This window comes from Poecilia reticulata, linkage group LG5 (genome assembly GCF_000633615.1).
Source record: "Poecilia reticulata strain Guanapo linkage group LG5, Guppy_female_1.0+MT, whole genome shotgun sequence".
NCBI lineage: Eukaryota > Metazoa > Chordata > Actinopteri > Cyprinodontiformes > Poeciliidae > Poecilia > Poecilia reticulata.
The window spans coordinates 3733012-3760846 of record NC_024335.1 but is presented as its reverse complement, the minus strand read 5'-3'; the positions used below and the strand labels follow the sequence as shown (position 1 = coordinate 3760846).

Sequence of the window (27835 nt, the reverse complement as noted above, 5' to 3'; positions counted from 1 at the left end):
TTTAAATATTTTCAATCTAAATCGCCAGGGTTATTAATCATTTTGGAGATCACTTGTATATGAGTTTAGTTCATTTTGAGCTAGCTTGTTGTGGAAGCCCATTTGAGTGAGGCGGCAAAACTGAAGCTGTCATGATCATGCCTGCTGTATCTCAGTGCTTCCTGATAGAAGGTGCAGGCAGAAAGAAGCTGATGGGGTGCGGTTATTTATTGATGAGTGTCACCATGTGCGTTCTCACCGTCATGTTATCCATCAAGGTAAAAAAACGATGACACGTTGCAGTTTTGCACTGTTGCTGTGAATGAATCCTAACCTTTCTGTCCTTCATCGGGATCATCTACTGCACACATCGACGTGCAGTAGCTTGGAGACTAAAGTAAACTGGCACCCCCCTCTGAAAATTAAGAGCCAGGTCTACTTGTAATTTACTCCAGTGGCTACAGACCACTTGTTATTCAAACAAATAATTGAGGTACAATTAATTTAGCTTTGACTAATATTGCGCCTCTGATGTACACAAGCCAGATTTCTCATGTTTCTCCCAAAAATTGTCACCAGGATAACTTTTTTTTTAGACTATGAAAATGTTCCAGTGTGCAACAGCAAGTCCATCTCTGAGTCTTAAAAACACACGCGCGCGCACACACGCACGCACGCACGCACACACACACACACACACACACACACACACACACACACACAAATAAAAAGAACAACATGAAAGCTTCCAAGTGGCATAATCAAAGTTCAGGCAAAATAACTACTTAATAATCACAAGACAAATGTTTGGAGATTTTCAGCTGCAATTTATTTGATTCTCATCTCTAAACCAAGAATTTGAGACGAGACTCAATAACAGAGTACAAAAACAAATATCTATAGAAAAGTAAGCTCATAATGAAATATGTCCAGACGTCATAACAAAACACAGAGTTCAAGTGTTTTTAAGAGCAATCCCGTCGAGTACAATGATAAAATACCAAGGTAACATATTGTACATCTTGCGCTTTTTATACAAAAGTGTCAATGCAAGTCACTCTGTACAATTTTTACCCTTTAGAAAAGAAAAAGGACCGTTTTATTTTTATTAATCCACTGCTGAGCACAATCAGTATTTGGAAGGCACTTTGCAACAGACAAAAAGCAGAAAGCAAAACATTTAACCCAAAAACAATCAATTAATATCATAATTCAATTTTGGGAAAGAACAAACAGATCATATATTCCTAATAACGTCTAAAACAAAGGTTTATTACTTCTTTACAGCATATTCCAGGTGTTCTAAACAGTAAATGTAACAAAACCTTTAAATGAGGAAACACCAGTGCAGAATGGGTAAAAAGAAAAAAGAAAAAGCTTGGTCAAAGAGTCGAGCAGCTGGCAGTGTGAGCGCTACCACGGCAACGTGATAGATAGTTCAGTGTAACTAATATAAACGACTACAGCCACCAACCAGTGATCGACATTCAGTCCCCAGCTCAGCTTGCATGCCTGAACTTTACACTTCAGATGGCCATAACTTAACATCCCTCCCAACAACACAAGAAACTAAACCTGTATATGTACAAAACTCACCACTTACAAACACAGATCAAACAGGTTGGTTCATATATTTATCTATTTATATATATATTTATAAAAAGAGAGAGAGAGTGTGTGTGAGTGTGTGTGTATGGAAGGTATATACACTTGTTACAATCACAATATAACCATAAATAATATAGGAATGTACTAAAATACTCACAAATAATTAAACGGCATACACCGAGATCCATCATCCACTCACCACATACACACACCGTCAGCCCTTAACTGCTAGACTGAGTCTGATTTGCATCGCAATACACGTCTTCAACAAAAATAAGCAAGTATGAGAATACATCTGATGCGTGAAGTTCAGTGGGTGCTTCGCAACCGTGCGGATGTGACAGAGCGAGACTCTGTGCTCGAAAAGTTTCATTGTACTTCAGCTTCAAATATTTACAGGAAAACGTAAGGGAGGCGAGTCATGATTAGGGCTACAGCGGAGCAGCAATTAAGATAAATCCAGAAATACGGTAGAATCGGGTGCTTTTTGAGCAAGAGCCAAATAACTTAAAACATAAACGTTTACTGGCTTTTATTCCTGCTGAGCTTTGAGCGACGAGTAAACCAAAACTGAGGGTTTGAAAATGAGCTGACTGGATGTCAAAACGTTTGATGCCTTTGACGTGAATCAAGCATACCCATTAAAATATGTTGCATAATTCCTCATGTCCCCACAAAAAGAGGTTTTCAATGAACCGCTTGTTTGCCTCTGCCACATAAACGCATCGCTCAAGACTCTCAATCGTGTAACGTCCGACCCAGGACAGGAGCCGTTAACGTAGAGAGACCCACGGCAACGGGATGCAGCACAAACGGCTCCGAGCACAAGATGAAGAGGAAGAGGAAAAGTCCAGATGATGAAGGTGTGAAACCATTGACCAGGTGGCTCCGTCGGCTGCGACTCGCTCCCTCTGCGAAGCGTCCCAACACCTCTTCCACAACACACATATTCACGCCTCCGTTTACCATAAATTAAAGTGAAAACACAAGAATAAAACAAGATTTTTGACAGTAAATTAAAACAAAACACAAAACTCAGAGTATGAATAAGTTATTAAAATATAATCTACATCTTTTAAAATATATATAAGGAAAATATACCTGATCTTGGTCCCCGTTTCATGCATTTAACTCATTCAAGAAACTAACGCAAAGACTCGGACATGATCCAGACCTTCCATTTAAAATCGGTCTGCGAATCCCCGATTTCCTCTTTTAGTCTCCTCCTCTGTTTGGACGCGTTTTAGTGAAATTAAGAAACGTAATCAAAGTAGGACTTCTGGTTCAGCAGTATCAAATAGAGAGGAGATAAAAAAAAAAAAAAGAGTCAGATCACTGTCCATTTAACAAACTCTAGCCACGTTTGTCTAAATTTAAATCAATCCATGACTTTTCTTCCTTGAATTGTTTTTTTTTCCTTTTAAACAATTTAATGAGCACATAAAACACAAACAAAGAAAGTCCCTTTGAAAAGTGCTTCTTAACTGTATGAGGGTGTTTAAAAACTGATATTTCAGAAAATATAATGTACAGCAGGCCTGGTACAGATGAGTGAAAACCCTTAAAGTAAATTCATCTCCATCTCTGCAGCATAATCTCGATACGAAGTAAATCCAATATTTAAGTTCATTTTTCTTTCCTCCAACTCAGTTTTAGAAATAATGAACAAAATATCTGATGATACAATTATTAGCCTGCGATAAAATGTAAAAAAGCTTTATAATAACTAATGTGATGTAATATTAACATAAATTGAAATTGACTTCAGACTTCCTCTTGTCCTGAGGTATATACACAATGTGATGGACTCAATTCTCTTAACAACTCTGCACAATGGGAAAGACATCCAACGTGTGTTGATCTTCAGAAGTCTACAAGTCTTTAAAAATAGCTATTAACCTTCGTTTTTCCCACACTAATAGTCAGTTATGCTAAAATAGTAACTATAACTGGAGCCAAGAAAGGTGAACGAGGACCGATTTTTATCTTGCCAAAACTAAACGTTTGTCAAACTCTGTTGGTTACTTTAACCTGAACCGTGTGTTTAGACCAGATGACAAACATTAAGCTTTTGAGGAAAAAAACCCTCCAGGTGAGTTTGGTGTAAAATAAAGGTACGGTGGAGGACCTGTGATGCTGTGGGTCTGCTTCTCTTCTACAGGGCTTAGAAACGTTGGCGTCGTGAATTTGTTGAGATACCGCGATGATTAACAAAGCAAATCAAATGGGAACAGAAATGACGCATTTGAATCATGATCGATCTGTCTCCATGGTGATCTCAGTCACCCAGACCTAAATCCTACAGAAACGTTGTGGGAAGAGCTGAAGAGAAGACGGCATAAGAGAGAACCTTGACCTCTGAAGGGCCTAGAGAGAGTGTGTGAAGGGGAGTAGTCAAAGATCCCTCCTCTTACTGAAAGTTAAGACTTCACTTTCTCTATACACACACAGTTTACAAGTCAGTAATAACTGCCTTTTTGTGCTAAACGCTAATCTCAGATACTGAAGAGAGTTTAAAATGTGAACCCTAATGAGATGTTTGTCCTGAAATAAGAGTCATGAAAATTGGTTTAAAAAAGTAATTGGGGAATCTACAGGGTGAAGTATTGAAAGTCTTCTTTTCCCCCTCTTTTTTTCAGTGCTGCTGCAATAACAGATGAATTTATTTTAAGGTTAGTTTTGCATCTTTACCAGGGTGATTGGATGCTGCATCTCTTGTTCTCAAATAGTGACAGCCTGTTAGGCATGTTTCATCTTCACAATGTAACCAAAAAAAAACTGAAGCCAATTTAAATTCCCACCCAGAAAACAAAAACAAAAAAAGATTACATGAATCTAAATATAAGCCCTGCTGTTGCTCTGAGGTAAAGACATCTGTAATTGCTGGGATGGCCAAGGATCCATTTTAAAGCTGGCTAGAGCAGCTAAAGTGAGTAAGCTAGCAACTACACCTAATATTAACGTCAATAAGTCATCTCATGAGAAGAATATTTGTGCAGCTGAGAAAGCTCAGAATAAAACCATCGGAGAAAGAAACGTAACGTAACCTTCAGAGACTGACATCAGTGAAAACAAAAAAGAAAACTCATTTCTTTACACGCAAACTTTAAATGGTGAACACACCCCTTTTTAGCCTCTGAAAACATAGAAAAGTAGGACTTCGATGGCAGTTTCTGACAAAAACTCTGGATGCAGGTTAAGCAACGAGACAAACAAAAAGAGTAGTCTTGAGGCAAAGTTTTTCCCAAACACGGGGCGTTTTCTGTGGGCAACCCGGCTTTGTCCTAAGAACGAAGAGGCCAAGCGGCGGCCTGTAAAAGCCTCCGAGAAACCGTTACTTCCCTCCAAACTCGATTCCACTCTGACCTGCCTCGGTGTCCACAAGAGACGAGGCGAAGGCAGACTGGACTATCTGAAAGCCGAATGACTCGAGGAGGGACATGTTTTGTTGGGGGGAGAAGGGGGACGATAGGGAGGGTGCCATCTCGCTTAAGCCAGACCCCGGGACCCCGTGGGTCCGCTGGGCTTTGTGAACTCGGTGCTGGTGCTTGTTGAGGTAGGACTTGGTGCGAAACGCCTGGCCACAGATCCCACAGACAAACTTCTTCTCGGGGTCTCTGTTGGCTTTAGAAGCATCTGGAGAGCCAAGAATCCCGGTGGGAGCCCCGTTGCAGGCGAGGGAGGGCATCTCAAGTTCCGGCCCGTCGGGTTTGGTCGGAGACTTGAGCTCGTCAACGCTGGACAATTCCCTTAGAGAAGTATCCGACTCCTCCGACTCCAGGTGGGGACACTTGCCGGCGTTTTCCTGCCCGTCTGCGGTGAAAACAGCACAGATGGTAGAGAGAGGATGAAGCAGCAGAAATAGGAGACAAAGGGAGACATGGATTAGGAGACACGAGTGAAAACTAAAAAAAACACAAAAAAAACAGATTGTGACATATCTAACTTCAAAGAACTGATAACACAGCCAATTTAAAGCAGCAGCTGTTACATCTCAGGGACAAACAGAGGTTGCAGCTCAGCCCAGAATACAACAGGATTTATGCCACTCCATCCAACCAATAAGCCATGCTTGCTCCATGCACACCCAAACCTTCCTGCAGGACTGCATCATATTTTTTTTCTTGTTAATATTTGCAGTTATTAAACCGATTAGCACACATAACGCAGTGTTTTCAAAGATTTAATCCCTCTGATATGAACTATTGTCCCATGGGTGAGTTATTGTCCGAACAGCAACAATCCCTCCTCAGGTAGTGCTGCGAAGGAAAACGAGGGTAATCCCCAAAACCTGCTGCTTCAGTTGATTCAACAATATCCAAGGGATTTGTAGTCAAAATTTATAGCTCAACGTTTAATTACCAGCTGGTTTTTCCAAAAGCATTCATGCCCCGTGAACTTTCCCATGCTTCGACACGCTATAGCAAACTTCAGTGTATGTTGTCGGGATTTTATGTGACAGACCAGCACAAAGTAGTACGTAATTGGGAAGTGGAAGGAATATTACACGAATTAGTTTTTTTTTCCTTTTTACAAAATAATAACAAAAAAAACCATCTTGTAAACTGAGCCGACTGATTGTACTCAACCCCTTTTACTGTGACACTTCTGAATTAAATCCAAAGTGATCGAACAACTGTGCTCAGCACACAATTCATTAGTTAGCAGACTTCATCAGGGAGTCATTTCAGCTCAGTATAAATTCAGCTCTGCGAAGGTCCCTGTATTTTGTTAGATAACATTAGTGAACAAATATCCCCATAAAGATTTTTCTGGGATTTATTGAAGGGTACCAAGAGGAACACGATTTTTGAAAGCAAGTGACAAGAAGTCCTGTTTGCAGTCTGCCACCATCCGTGTATGAGGCCCAGCAAACGCAGGGAAGGTTTTACATGAGACCAATGTAAACCTTTTGGCAACGTGATGTTAGGAGGAAAACTAACAATCACCCTGAAAACTATGAGGCTGACATTCTCAATGTTTTGGATTTTACATTAGTTTAGCACACAAATGACGAATAATTGTCAAATCACTACAGAACGTAATGACATGCTGAGTACATGGTACAATCATCCGAATCTGTAGTGGAAATATGCAAGACTTGCAGGACACCGGCCCCTGCTAACTGGACTCGGAAGCCCCTGATCTAGATCAAAGCATATTCATAGTCATGTAGCGGCCTAAATCCAGGTGAGAATCTGTAGTCTATGCTCTCCAGCCAAGCTGACTGAGATTGAGCCACTTGTAAAAGCACCCACTGCAGTGAGAGGTGGCTCTACAGAGCACTGAGTCAGGGGGCCATAAAAATAAAAACACATTTTGCATTTTTCTTTCACATCTAAATCACGCACTATTTTGTGTCAGTCTATCACACAATCGCTTTTTTTTAATTGTAGCTTTAATTTTGTGATAAATTCTAAACGGCTTCAAGGAGTAGGAATACTTTCCAAGGCACTGGACAATTATTTTGGCACCTTTTAGAAAGATAATCATTACAATTCCTTGCTTTGTGTAAATGCACATAGCTGAACATAAATCTGCCTATGCTTCTTTTTTTTTTTTTTTATCTACTTGTGACTCTTGGTTCTCGGTGTGCTGCGTCTATGCTGTGGGTTTTCCCCTGCAGAAATGTCGCCAGTGAATCCAGGAGGGGCATATGGAGCACACTCCAGGACGATCATGCATCAGTGTGCGTAGGTGAGAGAACTGCTCATGAACCAGCCAAGCAGAAACGCACACTTAACTCAGCAGCCATAGCCATGCTGGACAGCAACACACACACACACACACAGGCGAATGTGACACACGTCTCGGTCATTTAAATCAGCGCTAGAGAAAATGTTGAATAATCTCGTATGTTCTCTATCAATTTATTGCATAATCTAAGCTTTGGTTTAGGAAGAAGTAAATTGTCCCTCCAAGAAATAAAAGTCTTGAGGGGGCGGGGAAGGTGTTATTTATGAGTGGATGCAGTGAGTGGTATCATTATTTTTGCCTTCCAGATAACTGACCACAAGTATGTCGGTGTTTGCAACACTTTTCCAGCTCTCATTTACAGTCGGCTGCAAGATATCAGCAGTGTAAAAGTCAAAAAAAAAAAAAAAACTGTTCTGGACATAAAGTACAGAAAATGTTCTCACTGTTCTTTGCGAGTGAAGTTGCGATGGTGAATGTTTTAAAATAAAAAGCATGAAAGCAGCAACTGAGGCGTGCCCAAGTTAAAATACGTGGCGAACGCGCAGCTTGTTTCTCTGTAGCCAGTGCCAGCCAGAAACATGACAACAAGCCGTGGAGGTGGCAGGAGGCGAGTGGGCGACTGCTTGCCTTCCACTGAGCACTGGCGTCCCATTTGGTAAGGGGTGCCGTTGTGCATCTGGAGCTGCAGCTCCCCCCTTGGATCAGGGAAGGTGTGCATTGTGGCAGAAGTGGGCAGTGGTGAGCCATGGTGCGTCTTTATATGAACCTTAAGGTAGGACGCAGTGGAGAAACCTGAGGCCAAAAACACATAAAGAACAAGGCAGTTGCTCGGTACAGTCAAAGCCTTGGCTGCAAGAGAGGTTCCTTCAGCAACAGCAAGCTAACTTCTTGATTCGTGGGTCAGGAATTAACACCAGACTCCAACAATGGTTCAAACCAACAACTGAAAACGACAAACCTCCAGCCACCCAAACCTAAATAAGTCACCAGCACAGAGCTACGTAGCTCTGCTTCTGACTGCAGCAGACACTGCCCAGCAAAAGCGTTAACATTTCATCACAATACAACCACAAACTTCTATAATGACTTGTACTTAATACATTTTTTCTTAAAGATTTTATGCAACAGACCAGCACAAAATACAGTGCTATTGTGACGTGGGGAAAAAAAAGAAGAAGAAGTGAACTGGTTGGTGAAACTGTTTATAGGCAGCAAGAAGGTCTTGGGTTTGAATCCCAGCCTGCAGTTTGCATGTTGGTGTTCTAAATGATGTGCCATTTTGTGTTTGTCACATAAAATCTAAAAAAAAAAATTGTGGTTGTAAATGGAAAATAAATGTTGTAAAGTTTATGATGTTGTAACCAACTATCTTCCAAGCAAGGCATGACATTGTTAACAGCTTAAATTTCAACTCTATGAATGAATAAAATGCACTAAGAGACAAAATAAGTCATAATAAAACACAGAATCCAACTAAGAAAATTGTCTGGGAGCGACAACAACACTTTGAGCTCACAGGAGGTGAGGAGTATGGAACTCCAAAAACAAATGCTAAGGTGGATCCACAGTTCCCTTGATGCTTTTTTTTTTTTTTTCAAATAATCTTACACAGACAGATTTTATCAAAAGTCTCAAAAGAAAATTCTGTGGCATTCACGATTACTACAGATTCAGACCCAACAATGTCCATCATGAATCAGACAAGGAGAATTTGTGCAACTTCTGCTTGAGACATAGCAAGAATGTATCAAGTTCAACTTGCTCTGCGCCACAGTAAGGAGTCATTTGACAAGAGCCTTCAATGTGTATTTTTAGACATTTGATTAATTTTAGCTCCGATAACCTGGAGACAAAACGCACAGTCTATTTCTGGAACGAGCGAATAAAACACCTTTGAGCGGTTCCTTCTCCCACATTTAGTCCAACAAGTCGACGTAAATCTGAATTCTCGTCGGCAAAATAGATAAACCGTTACTCAGATTTGCAACGGTTCAAGGCTTTGGCAACAGTTACCTTTATTGCAAATGCCACAGTAGTTGTGAGTTCCCTCGCTGTGTTTCTTCAGGTGGTCCGTCATGTACGCGGCTCGCAGGAACTTGCCGCAAACTTTGCAGGGAATTTTGTCCTCGTGGCACGCGAGGTGCGACCGGAGGCGATCTCTTGTCGCGAAGGAGGCGTTACAAATCTGAAGCGCGCGGAGAGGGCAAACGTAAACACTCACATGTCACCGTTAAACTCAAAGGTTTTAACAATAAGTGCTGATGGTTACCTGGCACTTGTGGGGTCTCTCTGTCGTGTGCACTTGTTTAATGTGTCCATTCAGGTGGTCAGGTCTGTAAGCAAAGTGCAAAAAATATGAAACTTGCATTTTTTTTTTTTTTTTTACAGCAAAAACAGCATCAATTGTTGCAGATTACCATGACATCCACAATAAACGTTAAACACAATTTGCACAGGATTGTGTATTCTCCACAGGAGCCGCTGAATTTCTACACCCTAATCAAATTTACTGTAAACCACCAGATCGACTTCAAATACAACAAACGGGTCTTTTTAGTTACAGCAGGTTTCCAATCTATAAAAGTAATCTCAAAACATAATTTGGAAATAAAAAACCATGCTCTTCTCACAACTTGTCTAGATTATCGCAATTAATTTATGCTGGGATCAGTCAGTTGGCTCCAAAATTATGGAGCAGATTGCCATTAAATATTAGACAGGCATATTCTTTGCTGTGTTTGAGTCTCGTAAAAAAAACACTTATTTGCAGTGGCTTTTTGACACGGCATGGGTTGCTTTGTTGTCGTTTACCACAATCTTTCTAGTGAGTTTTATTCTGCTTTAGTTTAGTATGGTACAGCATCATGGTTAAACAAATGTTTTGTTTAAATAATCCATTTTCCAAATATTTTTTTTTTACCTTTTTGGAGACTAGTTTACACGTCTGAATAAGATTAACAGCTGATCAAACGGGTGGAAAAAAAGGCAGCGGTTCTGAATCCTTGTCCTCCTGGACCGCTGCCCTTCACATTTCAGATGCTTCTCTGCAAATTGAAATGATTGCATTACCTCCGCAGCGGCGCCACCAAGTGCTGCAGAAGCCTGTTAATTACCAATTCACTTAAGTCAGGTGTTGGGGGTGCAGGGAAACAGCTAAAACATGCACAGCACTGGGTTCTAAGGACAACTGAGGAAAAAATAAATAAATTAGGCATCTGGGAGACAGACACCTGAATTATTTTAAAACAGTTTTTATATACGGAGCTTATGAAGGCATCCCTCAGTTGTTAATGAAGAAATCCCTACTGCAGCTGGATTGGACTCTGCTTGACGTCGTGAACAAGAGATGCAGGATTTTAGATCACATACTTTATTTTGTTTAACAGCATTTTAATGAGACCTGAGGGAAAGGGACTGGGATGATCCGAGTCTTACTGCAGCGCTGCTTCTCCCCCACATGTTGCTGTGCACTGCTGGCAAACTGGCTGAAAGAATACTGCCATTCGATTCCCTTATTTACAACACAAATTCGGAAATATCACCTAACAAAATGTGGGCTTCATGCTACTTTTTTTTTTTAACTTACAATTGTGCGTCAAACTCAAAATAAATATTGTATAGTACACAACTTTAATAATCCATAGAATGTATTGCTGTATTCTGAGAGGAGCAGGAATATTTTATGCTTTTCTGATTTAGAGAATAGCAACGTGATCACAACATACGTTGTTTTACTGTTAGTAAACATTTTTAAAATGCATCCAATACTGTAATGCAAGTCAAAATGTGCCTCATCGCACATGTACGTAGTAAGCATTGTTGTTTCTTAATTTTGTTGGTTATGGTTTAAAGTCAATAAGCCAATTAGTAATTATGTAATAAAAATATTTTTACCAATTGAGACCAATAAAGTATTTTAATGCTGAACTATCAAGCCTATTGAAAATGTGTCATGTACTTGTACTGTAGAGTAAATTAATTCAATACTTTGCAAGGGGTTCCTTAATATTAACTACTGGATCGATGGCATGGAGGCAATCATGAGTTGCAGTCATCTCCCTGTTGCTTTCGCACCTTTTCCTTCCACTAAACTTTATATTATTATGCACGGTACCAAGGTCATGTGACTGGAGTCAGGCTATTTAAAAAAAAATTTAATTTACAACACTGTACACAGCCCTGGTTCTTGGTTATGTACAAATTAAATTCTCTAGGAACCAGCAGCAGCTGTTCTCACCGTGGGATCCAACTCACCTGGAGAAACCCTTCCCACAGCTTTGGCACACATACGGTTTGCCAACCGAGCCATCATGGGACCGAACATGGTACGACATCCGGTCCTTGCGCTTGAACCGCAGCCCGCACACGGGACACGCGTACGGCTTCTCCCCGGAGTGGGACAGCTTGTGTCGGTTCAGGTGATACACGTCCCGGAAAACTTTCCCGCAAATGTCACAACCCACATGCCGCCTGGTCCGCTCCCGCTTGCGGTTGTTGTCCAGAGCCAGTCCTCCGGGTAGCTGCACCCCGTTTTCCAGCAGCCCGGACTGCGATAGTAAAGACAGACCCCCCGGTGTTGACAGGCCGTCTCCGAGGCTGTGGACGCCCCCGGTGGAGGCTCCGTGTTGCGCTTCGTGGTTCTTTAACCGAGACGCCTCTGTGAAAGCTTTCCCGCAGGCCCCGCAGGGGAACAGCTGTCCGTTGTCCTTCTGGTTAATGTGATTAAAGTGGACAGCCTCTTTCTTCGGTCTCCCTCTTCCCCGTTTGGATCCAGGCGAGCCAGCGTCGTGATGAAACATGCTCCCCGTGATTTCCGCCGACGGGGACATAGAGAGTCCTTCGACAGGCTCCAACATCGGCACCGACGACTCGCAGCCGTCCTCCAGCAGCACTGCTGGCGTGTCTCCGCTCTGGTCCAAATGCATCTGCGTGCTGTTCACAAAGCCTTGGCCGTTTAACAATATACCCGTTCCGTTTACCAGCTCCGGCGGAGCCACGGGGAAACCCAGCTCCGTGGCCCCCGCGGCCTGGAAGAGGCTGGCCTCTCCTCCCCGGGTGGTTGGGACGAGGATCTGGACGTTGGACTGCTTGATGACCTCCTGACATATCTCGATGACGGACCGCATCAGCAGAAACTTGGCAGCCGTCATCAACTCCGGGAAGCACTCCAGCCGAACCACGATCCTGGAGGTGTAAGCGAAGTCCAGGATGTCTTTGAAAACTTTCGGGCTGATCGTGTGCATCTCCAGCTCCTTGGCGTCGCCCTCGCCCTCTGTCTGACGGCCGAACACCGACTCGAAGTACTCGCTGCAGGCGGCCAGCACCGCTTTGTGAGCGGGGAAGCTCTCCTCGCCGACGCGCAGGATCACGTCGCAGAACCTGCCTCCATCTTTCCTCTGAACGTTGAGGTTGTGTAGCATCTCCGCGCTGTGCTTGCTCACCTGGTAGGTGTACGAAGAGGTCCAAGACGGCTCCGCTACCTTCTCCATACCGAATTCATTAAACAACAATGGTCGTTGGCGTCGACCGACGGAGAACTGACAGATTACGCTTTTACGGTCTCGATCCACCGAGGCCAGCTAGCTAGAAAAGCCCCGAACCAGCCGCCCCTCCCGTCGCTTTAGCATCTACCGTTAAACGTTAGCAGCAGCAGCAGCAGGGGAAAAATGGCAGCCCCCCAGCTTCCTGTGAACTTTGGCCCTGCTTTCTTAAAGGGTGGGGGTCGCTCTTGTTTGGTTTATAAGAGCTCGTGTAGTTTGATACTAGATAAAAATGTTTTCATGTTTTCTGCCTTCAAGGTTGGTTACTTCGAGGCGCTGCACCGCGGGGGATTTTTTAATGTTTTTCAGGTTAAACATTAACACGCAGGTCTCTGTTCTTCCTGTGTTTTTTATAGCACCTCCCCCAACCAAACTGACCCCCCCCCCCTTCCTTCTGTCTCTACAGACGCCTTCAAAATGAACACTGTACCCAATTAAAGCACATAGAAACAAACGATGGTGAGAATAAACATGCTCACATTTGCACTTAAATAGCAGCATATGTATGTTATAGAGTTTACATTTTAAGTTTATATTATACCAGTGGTTGGGGTGAGATATTAGTGTGGGACTTTGGATGATCTTAAAATTTAATTAAAAAATACTTTAATGCCAAAGGGAAATTAAATACAACTCGTTTTGTCAAATTAATGAAATTGCATTGTTGATGATTGTGGGCAGGACGGATCTCCTGAAGCGGACCTTATATCTCTGAAAACACTTTAAGCTTGTTCATAACTGTTAAAAGGGAAAAATAAAAGTAAAAATGTGACTAAACTTCTGTATTGCAATCTATGTAAACAAAAAACAATTACCCAACAAGTGTTGGGTAATTTCCAATGTTTTCTCAAGTTCATCAAGAATAGATCACATCTCAAAAATGGCTTAGTGACCCTTTGTGACCGACATCATTGGTGCTGTTTAGTCTATTCTTGAATTGATTTCAATCTGACCACAAGGTTTATTTTTGAAATCAGCCTACTTCATATAGCTGAAAAGGTTCTATCATTTCCTTTTATGTGCCCAGCAGTAATCCTAGGCATAGCACTTAGCACTACAAAGTGCTAAGTGGATTAAACAGGGGGGTGAATTATTTTTCCATCTTGGGCCAGGTTGGGTTTCAATAGCTTTTTATCCCCAAATAAAACAATGAAAACATCTTGTATTTGAGATAATTTGAATCATTTGTTTGATCTGAAAATATTAAACACAAGTGTATGTGGTTAAATATAACCTGATACTGCTTTCCAGTTCTGTATAAATCCAATTCCCATTGCTGATACAGACCTATATGAAGTTCCCTTTATCCCCCCCCAAACCCTCAACTGTATTACCAGTAATTCTAGTTCCCAAGTTTCAGTAAAATGATTTAAAATCAGATTGACAAGTTTTTAAAAACTGTTGAAAGCCCCATTTTCAAAAATGGTTTAGTTAAAATACTAAACCATTACAATACAGAATTATTTCAAAGGTTTGAAGGGAAGGGCTTCTCTGCATCATGCAGTTTGCTCCATCACAGCAAAGTACCATCTGTAATCCTCAGCTCAAGCTGAACAAACCAGTCAACTACTTCAGTGTAGACAAATGCATGTTTGAACAGGATTTGAACAAGTGCAGTTCAAGACCTTTGATTTGAACATTCAAAGGATTATCTGGAAAATGTAAAAACAGGTGCTTTAAGAACAAACCAGTATTAAAAAGAAAAACATTTACAAGTTGTTTTTTTTACTCAAGTTTTTATTTATTAATTCTATTTGTGCTTCTTATAACTTAATAGCACATAAACTGAATCCCAAACACCCTCAAATGACAGTGTGAGCAGTGTTGAATTCTTGTGACACCGGACTGGAGAATACAGTGGAAGAAATTAAAGGGAAACAGGGAGTGAGGGGGGCAAGTCCAAATAAAAAAAAAGAAGAAAAAAAAAAGGCACAACCAGCTTGTTGCATCCTCCATCAGTGTCTTGCTATTCTTAACCTCTTCAGGGAAATAGCCACTAATGACACCTCAAAATATGGTGGAGAGTGCACCAAGTAACTCACTTCTCCCCCCCAACAGTGGCCCTTTCTCATTATCGCAGGGGGAGGAGATTAAGGTGGACACCAGAAAGGAATGCTACCAGATTCGTTTCCCAATTCAAGTTCAACAACAGGACTTTTTCACAGCTCCCAAGATCAGGAGGGGAAAAAGAAAGAACAAAAAAAAAAAAAAAAAAAAAAAAAAAAAAAAAAAAAAAAAAAAAAAAAAAAAAAAATTTCCTCCAGGTTTGTAAAATTTGGCCCTTAAATTTTTTTCCAAAAAAAAAAAAAAAAAAAAAAAAAGCTGGCAACACAAACCTCCACTCATCTGTTCAAACAAAACATTGTTACAATCTCCCACTATCCGCCATCTTTCAAATTAAAGTTCACATTGTCATGGTAAGCAGGAGGTGGCGATGGGCAGAGGGAAAACTCACTTTCCAGCTAATAATGCATTTTCATTATGGGTGGAACTCCAGTTCATCCACACTGATTACTTTAGCTGGCATGGAGGGCAGTGGCTGCTCTAGCACGTCCGATCCAAACCACTTGGCCAGGCCCAAAGGGGGACTGGCCCCGTGTCGCTGAGAGCCGTTTGTCCGGTGGAGGCCTTGGTTCTGAGACGGAGCGCCTGGTACGCCGGGATGCACTGCAACAAGGAGAAAAGGATTTAATGCTTTAGAGCTTCATGTTTTGCAGTCTTTCAGAAAACTGAGTCAGAATCAGAGAATCTTGGATGCGTTTTACCACATACGACTTCTAAACTTACTTGGCCTCTGCCCTTGAAGCTGCTGCTGCATGACTGCTAACTGCATGGGAGTATTTGCTCTGGGAGGTAGAAGTCCTGTTGCACTCAGTGGGTACAGCGGCTGTCCCAGCAGGGCCGGAGGTAAGCCTTGAAGTTGTGCAAGGTCAACATGCGGTGGAAAGATACCTTGTGAGTTCAAGAAAAAGCAGTTCATAAACGTCAAGTCCAAAAGTGATTAAACATAAATAACACTAGTGTTGGGCCGGTAGAAACCACTAACCTGCTTGCATGAGGGCAGGTCCGAGCTGCTGGGGCGAGATCCCCTGTGCTAGCATTCTCTGAACCACGTTTGGGTGGAGCTGAGGAGGGGGGCGCACCATGGGGACATGGGACAGCAATGGTACCGGGTAGATGGGACGAGGGAAGGATGAAGACGGACCTGGAGGTGCCATCGGAGTCATGTGGTGTCCGGTGGAACCGGGTCTCAGACGCTCCTGGTCTTTACTTTGCATGGTTTGAGGACTGATCTTTGTTCCCACAGACTGAGAGACATTTCCGTCCACTGACCCCAGTAGGTGGTTTGGAGAGCTACTGCCTGAAAGCACAAAAACCCTCAGCATCACATCACTGTTAGCAGGACAAAGCGTAGGCAAGCAGCTGCTCTGTACCATCTTGTGAGTTCGTGGCCGCTTCTTCTTTAGTCTCTGGACGACTCGACTGCTCGTCCTTGCTTTTCTCTTTTGTTGCGTACATTTTACGGATCACAGATGTGGGTGTAAACGATGGGGATAACTGCAATTGAAAAGCATAAAATAGTAAAATTACAAGTACATACTTTTCACTGATTACATGCAAGTAAAAGAATGAAAAAAAGCTCTTTACCGAAGAGTTTATGCTCACCATGCTAGTAACTGCGTTTCCTGGGGAGGTTCTTCCAGCAGGCTGAGGTCCAGGGGAGCGATTTACCCGCTGAGGCCTATTGGATCATGCAGGCATTTAAGTCATACACTGTATTTACAAACAAGGCAAGTTCATTTTAATTTTGAACTACAATACTCAGTCAAGCCAAAACATTAATGAACTTGAAACGAAGGAGGTTATTCTTTCACTTTTACGATTTTCTTCATCTGACCTCCACCTTGTTGTTGGGCACCAAAGACAGGCTATGCGACGGCACCAGAAGAGAACAGGCTCATTCTAGTTTTGGGTTCATTCTTCCCCAATCTTTGGCCTTTAATTTTGTGGCCTCAACACATTTGAGATGCTTCTCACCATTTGCAACAAATAGTTCTGGGATCACACCATAATGTCTTGGTGAGCTGCATTCCTCTGAAAAACCTTACCCAATTCCTACATTTCAGAATCAGTTAGTCTTTTTGGCTCATTGTCCCTGAAGAACATGAGCTGCCTAATAACTATACACACACGCCTTGATATAAAGGTTTAAATTTTTAGACCACAGATTTCCCACTCACATGTGTTTGAGATTTGCTTTCACATTTATACAAATTGGAGTTAGAAAACATGCATAAAATCATATGATCATTAGCTCAGTGGGCTAATAACTGCACAGTGCATTTGCTACAGAGCAAAAATATTTAAGATTACCATCACATTAGGTTAAGAAAAAAAAGCAGTAAATCACATATTCAAGCCAAATTAAAATACTTGCCTATTTCTGAAGGATCTGTCCTGCAGGTGTTTGTTGTAGCCTGACTGAAATGAAGGGTGGCCATGGAGAGCAAGGTCCTGCTGGAGAGCTAGGACTTCCAGATCAGCTTGATTTACAGGTAGTGAGAGCGCCCTCATCTGCGGAAACAAGTTACATAACCCCATCTTTAAAACACACAAAACTATCACACAGTATGGAGACTTTTCTTGACAAGGTGACTTAGTACAGAGTAAATTTATATGGCAAAGATTAAAGTGATTCTGATTTTATAAAACAGACCAATAATGCAAGTGAGTCAACATTAATAAAAAGCCACTAAAAAAAGAAAAATTCAGGTCCAAAAATAAAAACAAGATTGCAAAACTACAATCAATGAAAGCCTTTTAAAGCTCTGAGGAAAAAAAACGTTTCCACATCTCCTAGAACAAAGTGAAGTTTCATCCACACTAATGAATCCCAAACTCCTGCCACCAAAACAACCAACCTGCTGCTGAGAAGGACTGATGGACCTGTGGATGTCAAACTGTTCTGGTAGCAGAGACCGAGGACCAGCTGGAAATCCTTGAAGTATCAAAACAATTGTATCCAGTTTAGTTGAACACTTAAAACCACAACAAGTAAGCCTGAATAATTATTTAGAACACCAAACTTAGAAAGTTCAAGTAATGTCAGTCTGTCCTTTTAGACTTACCTGCAGCAGGTGGCATTCTGTTATTGAAGTAGTCAGGTGAGGGGGCCCGCTGTGGAAACAGAGGGGGTGAGGGGCCCTTGTGTAGTAAACCATGCAAAGGGCCAGAAGTCACGGAGGGCTCAGAGTTTCCCAGCAGACCGCCTAACGGAGTCGGGGAGCTACCACGAACACCAAGGAGCGCCTACAGAGAGACCCGAGTGACGTTGCACTTTAATTCAACAGACACATTGATCAGTGGGTCAAATTCTGTGATGTGGATTGCAGATTGACATGAATCAACCAGCAACTACAGGAGACATCCCAGTTTTCTAATACATACATGAAGTTTGTTTTCAAAAACCATCTAATCAGAACAAAGTATATTCAGTTGAATTAAAATTGTTGAATACAAAATTCCTCTTCAGACTCAGCACATATGCAGTAAGCATGCATCTTTCTTCTGCTGAAGATCTTTACATTGCAACAGTTTCTCCAACAACTCCAATGAACAGAATAATTTCCCTCCATGTTTCTATAATTTCTTGCAGAGCTTACAAAAGGAATATCACAATCCCTCTACCTGGACATATTTTGCAGTTTAATACCATCACGGCTCTCTCAAAGTTTTGCCCAATATTAAACTACAATAATCTTTATTTTGGAGGATTTGAGACTTTATGTTAATCCAAAACATGCATGATCAACCTTAGAGGGAGGATTGCACACACACCTGAAATATGTTTTTCTGTTGCTGAGGAGGCGCATTATCAGGGAGAGGCGCCACACTTTGATCCGAAGGTTGCTGCAACATACAGAAGGTTTAAAGTTGCGCTGCCACATTTTTTCCTTCATTATGTAAAACAAATCACCAAATCCATAAATCACACCTCAGTGGGCCTGTTTGAATACGGGAGGTCTGATCAGCTACCGTCAGATATAAATGTGTAATATTTGAACATCTGAGATGAATTCTCACTTAAACCTCCCAAACAGAAGAACAGGCACACAGAGATGAGTGAACACACGTGAAGCCGAGTCAACAGTCCCCTATGCAAGCTGCTAAAGATTTTGAATTATATTTAAAAAGAGACATTTTTCCCATGGCCTTTTACATTACTCTTATTCGTTTTAAACTTAATCTCATGTTCGAAGCAACTTGCACAAAGAACTGCAGTGATGAAAATTACCCACCAGGTAACCTCCAGAATGGTTCAAATTTATGCCCACCATCTTTAAAAAGCTTTTAAATGTCTGATTTTAGCTCAAAAAGTATTTCTGCAGCTTCACTGGGTCAGGCAGCATCTACTGCAAAACTAGAGTTAGACATGCAGTACGGAGCTGGTAGAAAACACAAGAGATGTACTTACATTGTTTGTGTTGGGTTTGGGGTGAGTTGGCAGAGTTCCACTTGCCTTCATGCTGCTGACCAGTTTATTAAAAGCAGACATGTCCGTGTCGCGGGATCGCGGCCGGCTAGCAGAGCCGCCGGTCAAAGCCTCCTCCAGATGCTCGGCCATGAAGGGCGTGCCGTTCCCCTTCTGTGGAGGAGACACCTTCTGCACGCGAGGCTCTGAGCCGAGCTTCATTCCCTTCATCCCCCCTTCAACTTCCTCCAGAGAGAGCACCACCCCTGAGCTGGCTGAAGACAGAGGGGGAGGAAAACAAAAATCAAACCTGGTTTAAAAATGTGAAAAGTAAAAATAGGCAGTTTCAACTATTGGCAACTAGATTAATATAAAAAGGTATAAGTCCAAAAGTAGTCTTGACCGATTCCATGTTTCTCGAATGCAGGCCGAGTCGTTACTCACTGCTTTCTCGTAGCCGTGCTTTGTTGACAGACAGCGTGGACAGAAGGGGCTTCAGGTCTACTTTGGCCTTGTGCAGCAGCTCCAAGATGTCCACTTTTTCCTTGCCTTCTGATAACTGAATAGGTGTGAAGTGTGACGCAGAGCCTTGGCTCGTAGATGAGCAGCGTGGGTCGAGTCCTTTAAAGAGATGCAGTCCAGAACAAATTAGCTTCCTTTAGATGGAAACTGGTTCCAACATTTACTCTGATGGGTAAATTCAGTAGAACTATGGATCCACAATGAGAAACAACTGTGTCCAACCTTTCTACTGTTACAAATAAGGAGACATGGATGTAATCAGCACAAACAAAATGTCTTTAATTTCCATTTGCTTTATTAATAATCTGGATGCAGCTGTCAGACTGGCCAAGTTTTATTTGTCAGCAGCTCATTACATTTACTCCACCTGTAATTAACAAACCTGTAATTTGTTAATTACAGGTTAAAATAAGCCACACTGGGGTGATCAAATCGCTTGCCTGCAAGTTTTTCCAGCTCCTCATGAGGGGTGGACCTCAAACTGCTGGACCGGCTGCCTGATGGGCTCAGGGTGTTAGAAAACCACTGACTGAAGCGGCTCGCCGTCACGGGGCCTTCTCCCAAAACGTCCTCGATCATCTGAAAGACAGAAACGGGAAGCCTTTCATGCAGAGAAAAGACGACACACCAAAGTGCAAAAACAAAACGTGAAACTTACGTTTAGTTTGTTTTCCCATCAAGCTAGCAGCAAAAGTGCCAGGATACGGGGCAGGCACCGTCACTGAATGAACCGCTTAGCATGCAGCTCCGATTTTATCGCTACAGAGCAGCTTTAATTTAAAACATGTTCTAAACGGAGGTACGATGGGCATAAATTTGGAAGGGTGACACCTTTAAAGCCTCATTAACCGCATGCAACAGCCCAAAAATAACCATTTAGTGAGTCACCACAGATAAGATCAAGGTCAGTGAGATCAAGCCAGCGCAGCAGAAGTAATCTTGGGCAGACGCATTTGATGCTTTGAAACAAAATTACAAAAAAAAGCTTCTTTGACTGGAAGATCGACATATGATGCAATTGAAGCCACAAGTGTCAAACGACAGATTCTGGCTTTAAAAATCTCGACTTCCAAACACTGCAGAACAGGAAACCAGATCCAGTAAGGTGGCTGCAAAAACACCCCTCATGTGACATCATTACCTTGATAACAAGAGCAGTGCCCCCAGTACTTACAGAGGCCAGTCCTGGCATGGTTTTCTCCAAGTTGAAGAATTCGTTGAAGTCAAAGTCTCCAGCTGACGGGTCTGGAAGAAGATCTGGATGGGGAACTTCTTGATCAGCCTGCAAAGCCACACTTTGCTCCTCAGCTAGCTCACCATTGCATTCCACTGCTGCAAGCAAAAACGTTTGACAGGACAGTCAGACCCATATCGTCATGCTGTGTGGCCTTTAAATTCAAGAACGCAGGGCTTGACGTGCCTTCCTTCACAGAGTCCGTTCGCTTCCTCGATCGCTTTGTTTTGCGTCTGTCCTCCTCCAGAATTTTGTCGTCAAATCCGATTAGCTCAATGGTCTCCGACTGGCTGGTGGGGCCGGCTGAGAACCACTCCGGCTCCTCCTCTGCGTACGAGTCGTTTCTTCTTCTTTCACTGAACACACGCTTGTCACCATATTCCCTCTGCAAGACATGATGCATGCAGAATCATGAGGTTTTCACAAGTTAGTCATACAAATAATAGCCAGGCAAAAAAAAAACAAAACTGAATACTTTTATGAGTAAATGGACAATTATGAACTGTGAATCTTAATCATACATGTGGGTAAAAATGCAAGTCAGGTAGATTGAAACAGAAGACGCAAGAAGCACCACAAACCCTGAATCTTTTATCCTTGAAGTCTCTCTCGCGCTCCCTCTCCTTCTCTGGACGAGCTTCTCTCTCAAAGGCTCGAGCAGCGATGATGCGCCCACTGCCAATTCTGCGAGCGCCTCCGAGGCGGAGCGTCTCGTTTTCCTTATTTTCCAGCGGGCTTATTGGGCGTCGGGTGTTTGATGCGGATACAACGTTGCCTTGACAACCACCGCCAAAGCTTCGTCGCTGTGGGCTCAGTACAACATCCAGGTCGTCCTCCTTTAACCGCTCACGGGGATCTAAATGAATGGGGCAAAAATAGAAAGAAAACACCAAGTTAATCTAGATTTAAATGCAAATACAGTATTCACATTGAAGTACGAGTGATTAAAAACCTTAACCCTTTTAAAGGCCAAACACATTTTCATCATTATAAACCAGATTGACTAAACTGATTGTTTTGTACAAAAATATGAATTGAAAACCCAATTAAATATTATTAAATAACTAGTTTTAAAAGTCTGTGAATGTTTGAAACCAGAGAAAGATGATAAGACCAAAGACTTTATAAACTCTAATGATTCACCAGTTAGTCAAATCAGGCATTTATTTACCTGGGATTCTGCGTTTCAAATGACCTTTGTCATCCATGTAGTCTTTCTTAAAGCCTTCGATTGGGGAGTTTCTCTCTGAGGTCGGGTACAGGGAGGCATGCCATTTCTCTGGGTCCCAGACGCCATCACTGGATCAACAAACAGAACATTAAAAGGTGATGGACTGAAAGCCAACGTTAGCAAAAATATTGGAAAGTCCATTTACATGACATCTGCATGTAAATGTAGGTAGTTTAGGTTTAATGCAAATTCAGCACAAAAAATAAAAAATAAAAAAATGGCAAAGTATGAGACATGTTTGATCAAAATTTATTTCAAAGTAAAACCAGAAATGCATCATTACACAGAACTTTAAGCATTTTAGATGAATAGAAATGTTACTTTGTGAAACAAAGAAGAGTAAAATTATTGACTTTGTTTGCAGGTCAATTTTAAAATGTCCGTCAAGTGGACTAAAATAGGATAGGCCATGACTTGTGAATTCATACAAGTAGAGCTGTTCTCAAATGCTGTCTGAATTATTCAGGAGAAAGATCAAACAGCATTAAGATGCACATCTCAGAAATAATGTGTATATATTTTTTAATGTTATAAAAAAAAAAAAAGTCTGGCATCAAGAAGGAACTAAAAGGTAATCGTCAAAAAAAAATCTGGCTTCTGAAGAAAAATAGGACTTCAGGAGTTTCATAGAAGAGTCTATGCTTGATTTAAAAGGAGCCGTCACATGTACACTTTTGACTTGATAACACTTCACCGTAATCATTTAAAAGTAATCTTAAAAAAAACCTCAACAAATTGCATGTACTGCACAGTTACAGCCATATCTTGAATCCAAATGTTATTTTTATGTCATCCACATTTATATCATTGAATTAGCATTTTCAAAAAGGCAGTAAAGACACTGCAGTGCAACTAACGTTTTATAATTCAAGTAGCAATTTTTGTTTTCCCCTTGTGAAGCCACAATTTAAAACAAAAGTATCCTAGTTAGAAGGCAATGACCTGTTGGAGAAAGCCTGTGTGGTTGGAAAAAAAAGAAAGGAACTGAACACCAGACTGAGCTGAGAGTTATGTGGCCAGCTGATACAGATTTGAAACATCACAAACCAAAAGTTTTCTAAATGTAACCGAGCATTTACTTATCGTTTTTTACGGGGAGATTTAATCTCCCCATTATTTTCTGAAGGCAATAAGAAACTTGCTCCAGGGCAGGCTGAAGAACAAGCCTATTCAAAGCATTGTACGTGTCTGTACAGCTTTGTTTCGTGGCCTTGAGAGATATTTATGAGTCAAGGACAATCATCCATGAGACATGAATAATAAAGCAGTTTGAAACTAAATGTTTGGATTATTGCTGATTAACCTAAATCAAAAGTATTCTACAAACCAAGTAGTCCAGATAAAAGCTATGTTGGATGTAATCACAGTCCTCGTCAAGAATAAGTGCTGAAGTCTTGGAATGAGATTACTGAAATTAAGGTTTGCAGGCCCCCCTTACCCCCAAAAAACAGTTTGGATTTCTGTAAGTGCACAATTAAATGTTCATACCTGTCGTATTTTTCAGAGAGACATTCAGGCCGCTCATTGGAAATCGGCAGTTCCTTTATATCCAGAAGTTCCTCCTGAAAAAGAAGAGCAGTTGAGTTGCTTTAAAGCAGATCTCTGCATGATGCCGTCTTTGGACTGGCAGCAGTTCCGTAGAGTCACCTTGGTATATCTGAACGGAGCGGTGGCTCCTGGCTTTAGCTTGGGCTGGTCCACAGCCGTCTCATCATTCTTCTGCTGTTGCTGCTCACTGGCATCTTTCTCCATGATGGAAGACAGACTGAGTCAAACTGCTCCAAGCCCAAGAAGGTTCTGCTGGAAGAAAGATGCCAATATCAACAAAGTCCTGCTACAATTAACAGGTATGCTGCCTCCAGTGAGTCAACAGGAGCCATTTTGGTTTCAACTGCTGGATTTGGGATGATTGCTCAACTGGCACATTAACAATAAGCAGGATATTCTTAATGCACAATCATGTCACATTTTCCATTCTGATTAAAACTATTGGAAGTTTTAATCTTTAAGAGACAGCCAAATGTGTGAAGCCAAACAGACGTCCCTCCTAAACGAACATCGATTCTGAGTACACTGTGTTCAAAAATAATATAGTATTTATATTTTGGCCATACCTAAACAAAGATTCAACAATCTAGAAGAGGACACTACATTTGAGCCGCAAAACCCATTTTATTTAATAGTTTGGCAAACTGTTCAAGTTAAAACATTAAAAACTATAGAAGATTCAGAATGACACGTTTGGCTTTGAACAGGGATTCCAGTTGTTTAAGGACTCCTTCAGTTCTCTCCACTACAATTTTTAAAGCTAAAAATAACATTTGCTTCACAAACACACTTGACCTTTTGGTTGAGAAAATTATTAGAAGTCCTTCAGGTGATTTATATTTATCCCAACTACCAAAAACATCTACTGAAGGTTTTTGTGCTGAATATTTTTTGATCGCAATTTCACAAGTTTGAGGGTAAAATGAGGGACAAATTCTCCAGCCTCCCACATGCAACAGAAATGAAAGTTCAATCTGTAGAATGTGTGAAGGTTAATGACTTTTTTTTTTGGGACCATCAGTAATTCAAACGCAAGTTATGGTGCACTCTGAAGCAGTGTGCAAAAAAATAAATAAAATCAAATCAGTATTTATTGTGCTGGTAGAAAGTGTTCATCTTTCACACAGACCACTATAGCAGTTAAAATCAATATTTTAATTTGGTTTTATTCCTGATGTCTTGGCATGGTGATTTCTTTCAAGGACAGGAAGAAACTAATGGGAACTGTGAAGCGGTCAGGAAATCTGACTTTTGAATCTTGGCTTAACTCGCACAGCTGAAAATGAGCCCCATCTTAAGTGCTTACCATCACTTCCTTCACTGGGAATTTCAGTCTCTTTCCTCTAGACCACAAATCAGTAACTTTGCCAGCTAAGCACAGCTAACTTTGTACTCATCCTGAATTAAATTTGCCAGAAGCCACAAAACCTTTATTCAGTACTTGTGACCAGCAGCTWWTAAAWMYCCCCCCCCCCCCCCCCAAGACAAAAAAGGATTGCAATCAGTATATTACAGTTGTTTGAATTCATATTAGTTTTGGTGTTCTGTAGCTTGTAGGTGTTCTCTTCAAAACCATTGTTTATTATAACTATCACAATAATTATAGAAACCACAGAATGCATTTCCCCTCACGTTCACTCAACATTTTGGTCTTCTGAGGAAAACAGAAAAGCCTGCAGAGCTACCAGCAAGTCTAGCAGCACAGACTTGCTGGTGCCACATCTGTATAAAGTAGGGAATAATGGACATTTGTTTGATTCACCACATTTTTTCAGGTGATTTTTTGTCCGTATATTTTAAACTTCATGCAGCATTTATTTCTCCATGTTTGGTACAATTAACTGTTATTTTAGAGATCCACTAATTATATCCATATTCATTTAAAAATCCAGCCATTTATTTTCTAGTCAATCCTGGAACAATTTGAAAAATGTACTACAATTTTGACCATTACTTCTCATACGCTCCTAAGTTTCTGTCAGCAGGCAATTGTGAACTAAAATTATTTTAAAAGTCACTTGGGAGAAAAAACACTTAAACACTTCTAAATTATTTAGATTCATCTACCGTCAGCGAAACGTCCGTGGCGACCACTTTTGTTGTTGATGATTGCTAATTAATGAGTAAATTGACAACAGCCAGCGCCGAGTGCCAGCGCAATCACCAGAAAAGGAAAAAAAACAGCTGGGGATAATTACCAACCTGTAGCGTCTGGACATTACAAGAAACTGTTTGAGAAAGATCAATGAATAAGCAAAAATAAACCCCAGCTAAAAAAAAAACCTCTAAATAACAGTAATCAGGAATTAGCATTCAAATAGGTTGGCCAAGTTTAACTGGCGCTACACATATAGTTTCTGTTTTATGCAGATGAGAGTAGAAGAAAATACACAAGCAGATAAATATTTATAAAATGTTTAGGCAAGAAAAAAAAAGAAAAACTAAAATAAAACACTTACTGGGTTTAAATGATGCGTGGATAGCTGGCTGCTCACGTTAGTTAGCAGGCTAACCAACTAGCCGGGGATAAAACCCACCCAGCGAGGAACAAATCAAGCCGGTCGGGCTATTCCGGTGGTTTTAGTCAACACACACTTCTGCAGGGGATGATTTAACGAAATAACACCGGTTCAAATAAGAAAAAAATTCACACAGAAACTGTGCAGTCTCTAATTATTGTCTGTCTCTTTCTCTGTTTTCGAAGTCGTAGCAGCAATTTTCCTACAATCACCGCTTTAAGAAGGTCCTGGGAGAGATTACATGTTGTCCGTCGCGCCTGTATAGAATTCGAGATAGTACTGTTTTAGCCTGCTTCAACTAAATTATTTTGCATATTTTTTACCTGAAATATATCAATAAATATTTCCATTGAGTATAGTTTAAAGCAAATTGAGTCAATGATGATGTAGCTTACAATAATTCTAAACCACGCTACAGGCAATATGTTGGACGTCTAAAGAGTTCGCTTGATTTCTTTGCCTTTGGGATCTAGTTCGTAAACATCAAGCTTTGGTTCAATTTCCACTGAATTATCCTACAAAAATTACAAATAAATTAAAACATAGATTGTGATTTGTGGAATCAGTTTTTCTATCGCTAAATTTTAAAAAGATGTAATTTGAAAGAATCTATTGTCTTCTTGATCACCTTATCTCCTGTTTATTTTGAATTCTAATTAATTCATTGAGATCAGATCACACAAAAAGAAGAAATATAGAAAAATATTTTTTTTCTTACCTAAAATCCAATTCAAAATCACTACCATGACAATGAAACATTATACGTGCTATGAAATTCTTGGATTTGGTCCCTTAAAATTGCAAAGTAATATTTTAATATTTTATAAATTTACAGTCGATGCATAAGTACTATGAAAGAGCATTTCCATTTAAAAAACATAATTACATGGACATAAACAACAGTAATGCTGTAGAGTTAAAGAAAGAATGGATAGATAAATGCTAAAATATTATTAAAGACTCTACACTAAAAAGTACTTGAACTAAAAAAAAATGTGGGGGGTCAACGTCGAACTACCACTAACGACAGCATTGCAAACCCCGCCTTCTCGGACTGTTATGTTGAAAAATTCAGCTCCTCCTTGATGCCGAAGACCCTCTCGTTTTCTTCCTAATTTTCCCCTGAATTAAACAAATATGCTACACTTCACAACAATTTGAGGTCAAGTTTTCCTCAGTTCTCTGTTATGACTAGCTAGCTCTCACAGACTGACGTCAGCGCTTCCAAAGCGAAGCTTCGGCGTTGCCGTTGACAACAGGTTCCAGTGGATCAGCATCATTTACTCGCCGGGGCAGTGTGGCGGACCAATCCTGCCACAATGATACAAAAATAAATATTAAAAATGAATTCATTCATTAATTCAAATACTTAAATAAATAAATATTACATGAACTTAACTTTATTATTCTAACCTTTAAGCTATTTATCTTTTTCAGTTTCCTGAACAACTTAAAGTGGACATTTAAATTTTTCTTTAATACTTC

At 40.9% G+C, this 27835-nt stretch overlaps 2 protein-coding genes across 5 annotated transcripts; both read right to left on the bottom strand.

The window, feature by feature from the left end:
• Window positions 1-785: 785 nt before the first annotated feature.
• patz1 (POZ/BTB and AT hook containing zinc finger 1) lies at window positions 786-15069 on the bottom strand. Of its 2 annotated transcripts, XM_008408785.2 has the most exons (5): window positions 11539-15069; window positions 9554-9617; window positions 9298-9469; window positions 7912-8076; window positions 786-5400 (listed from the first exon to the last, which is right to left on the bottom strand). In XM_008408785.2, the coding sequence occupies exons 1-5, from the start codon at window positions 12771-12773 to the stop codon at window positions 4922-4924; spliced, it is 2115 nt and encodes a 704-aa protein (XP_008407007.1). In that variant the 5' UTR covers window positions 12774-15069; the 3' UTR covers window positions 786-4921. The 2 variants fall into 2 exon arrangements, with proteins under 2 accessions (XP_008407007.1, XP_008407008.1); XM_008408786.2 differs by lacking the exon at window positions 7912-8076.
• A 47-nt stretch (window positions 15070-15116) lies between these two features.
• On the bottom strand, window positions 15117-26867 carry eif4enif1 (eukaryotic translation initiation factor 4E nuclear import factor 1). Of its 3 annotated transcripts, none has more exons than XM_008408790.2 (19): window positions 26291-26867; window positions 23931-24083; window positions 23772-23845; window positions 22224-22351; window positions 21634-21908; window positions 21239-21437; window positions 20993-21150; window positions 20259-20397; window positions 19741-19917; window positions 19300-19571; window positions 18663-18734; window positions 17954-18134; window positions 17747-17823; window positions 17263-17399; window positions 16491-16566; window positions 16259-16382; window positions 15871-16185; window positions 15612-15737; window positions 15117-15491 (listed from the first exon to the last, which is right to left on the bottom strand). In XM_008408790.2, exons 2-19 carry the CDS (start codon window positions 24033-24035, stop codon window positions 15304-15306), a joined length of 2823 nt encoding a protein of 940 aa, XP_008407012.1. In that variant the 5' UTR covers window positions 24036-24083; window positions 26291-26867; the 3' UTR covers window positions 15117-15303. The 3 variants fall into 3 exon arrangements, with proteins under 3 accessions (XP_008407012.1, XP_008407009.1, XP_008407010.1); XM_008408787.2 differs by having other exon boundaries at window positions 15612-15776; window positions 26291-26726; XM_008408788.2 differs by having other exon boundaries at window positions 15612-15776; window positions 23931-24080; window positions 26291-26726.
• Window positions 26868-27835: the final 968 nt, after the last annotated feature.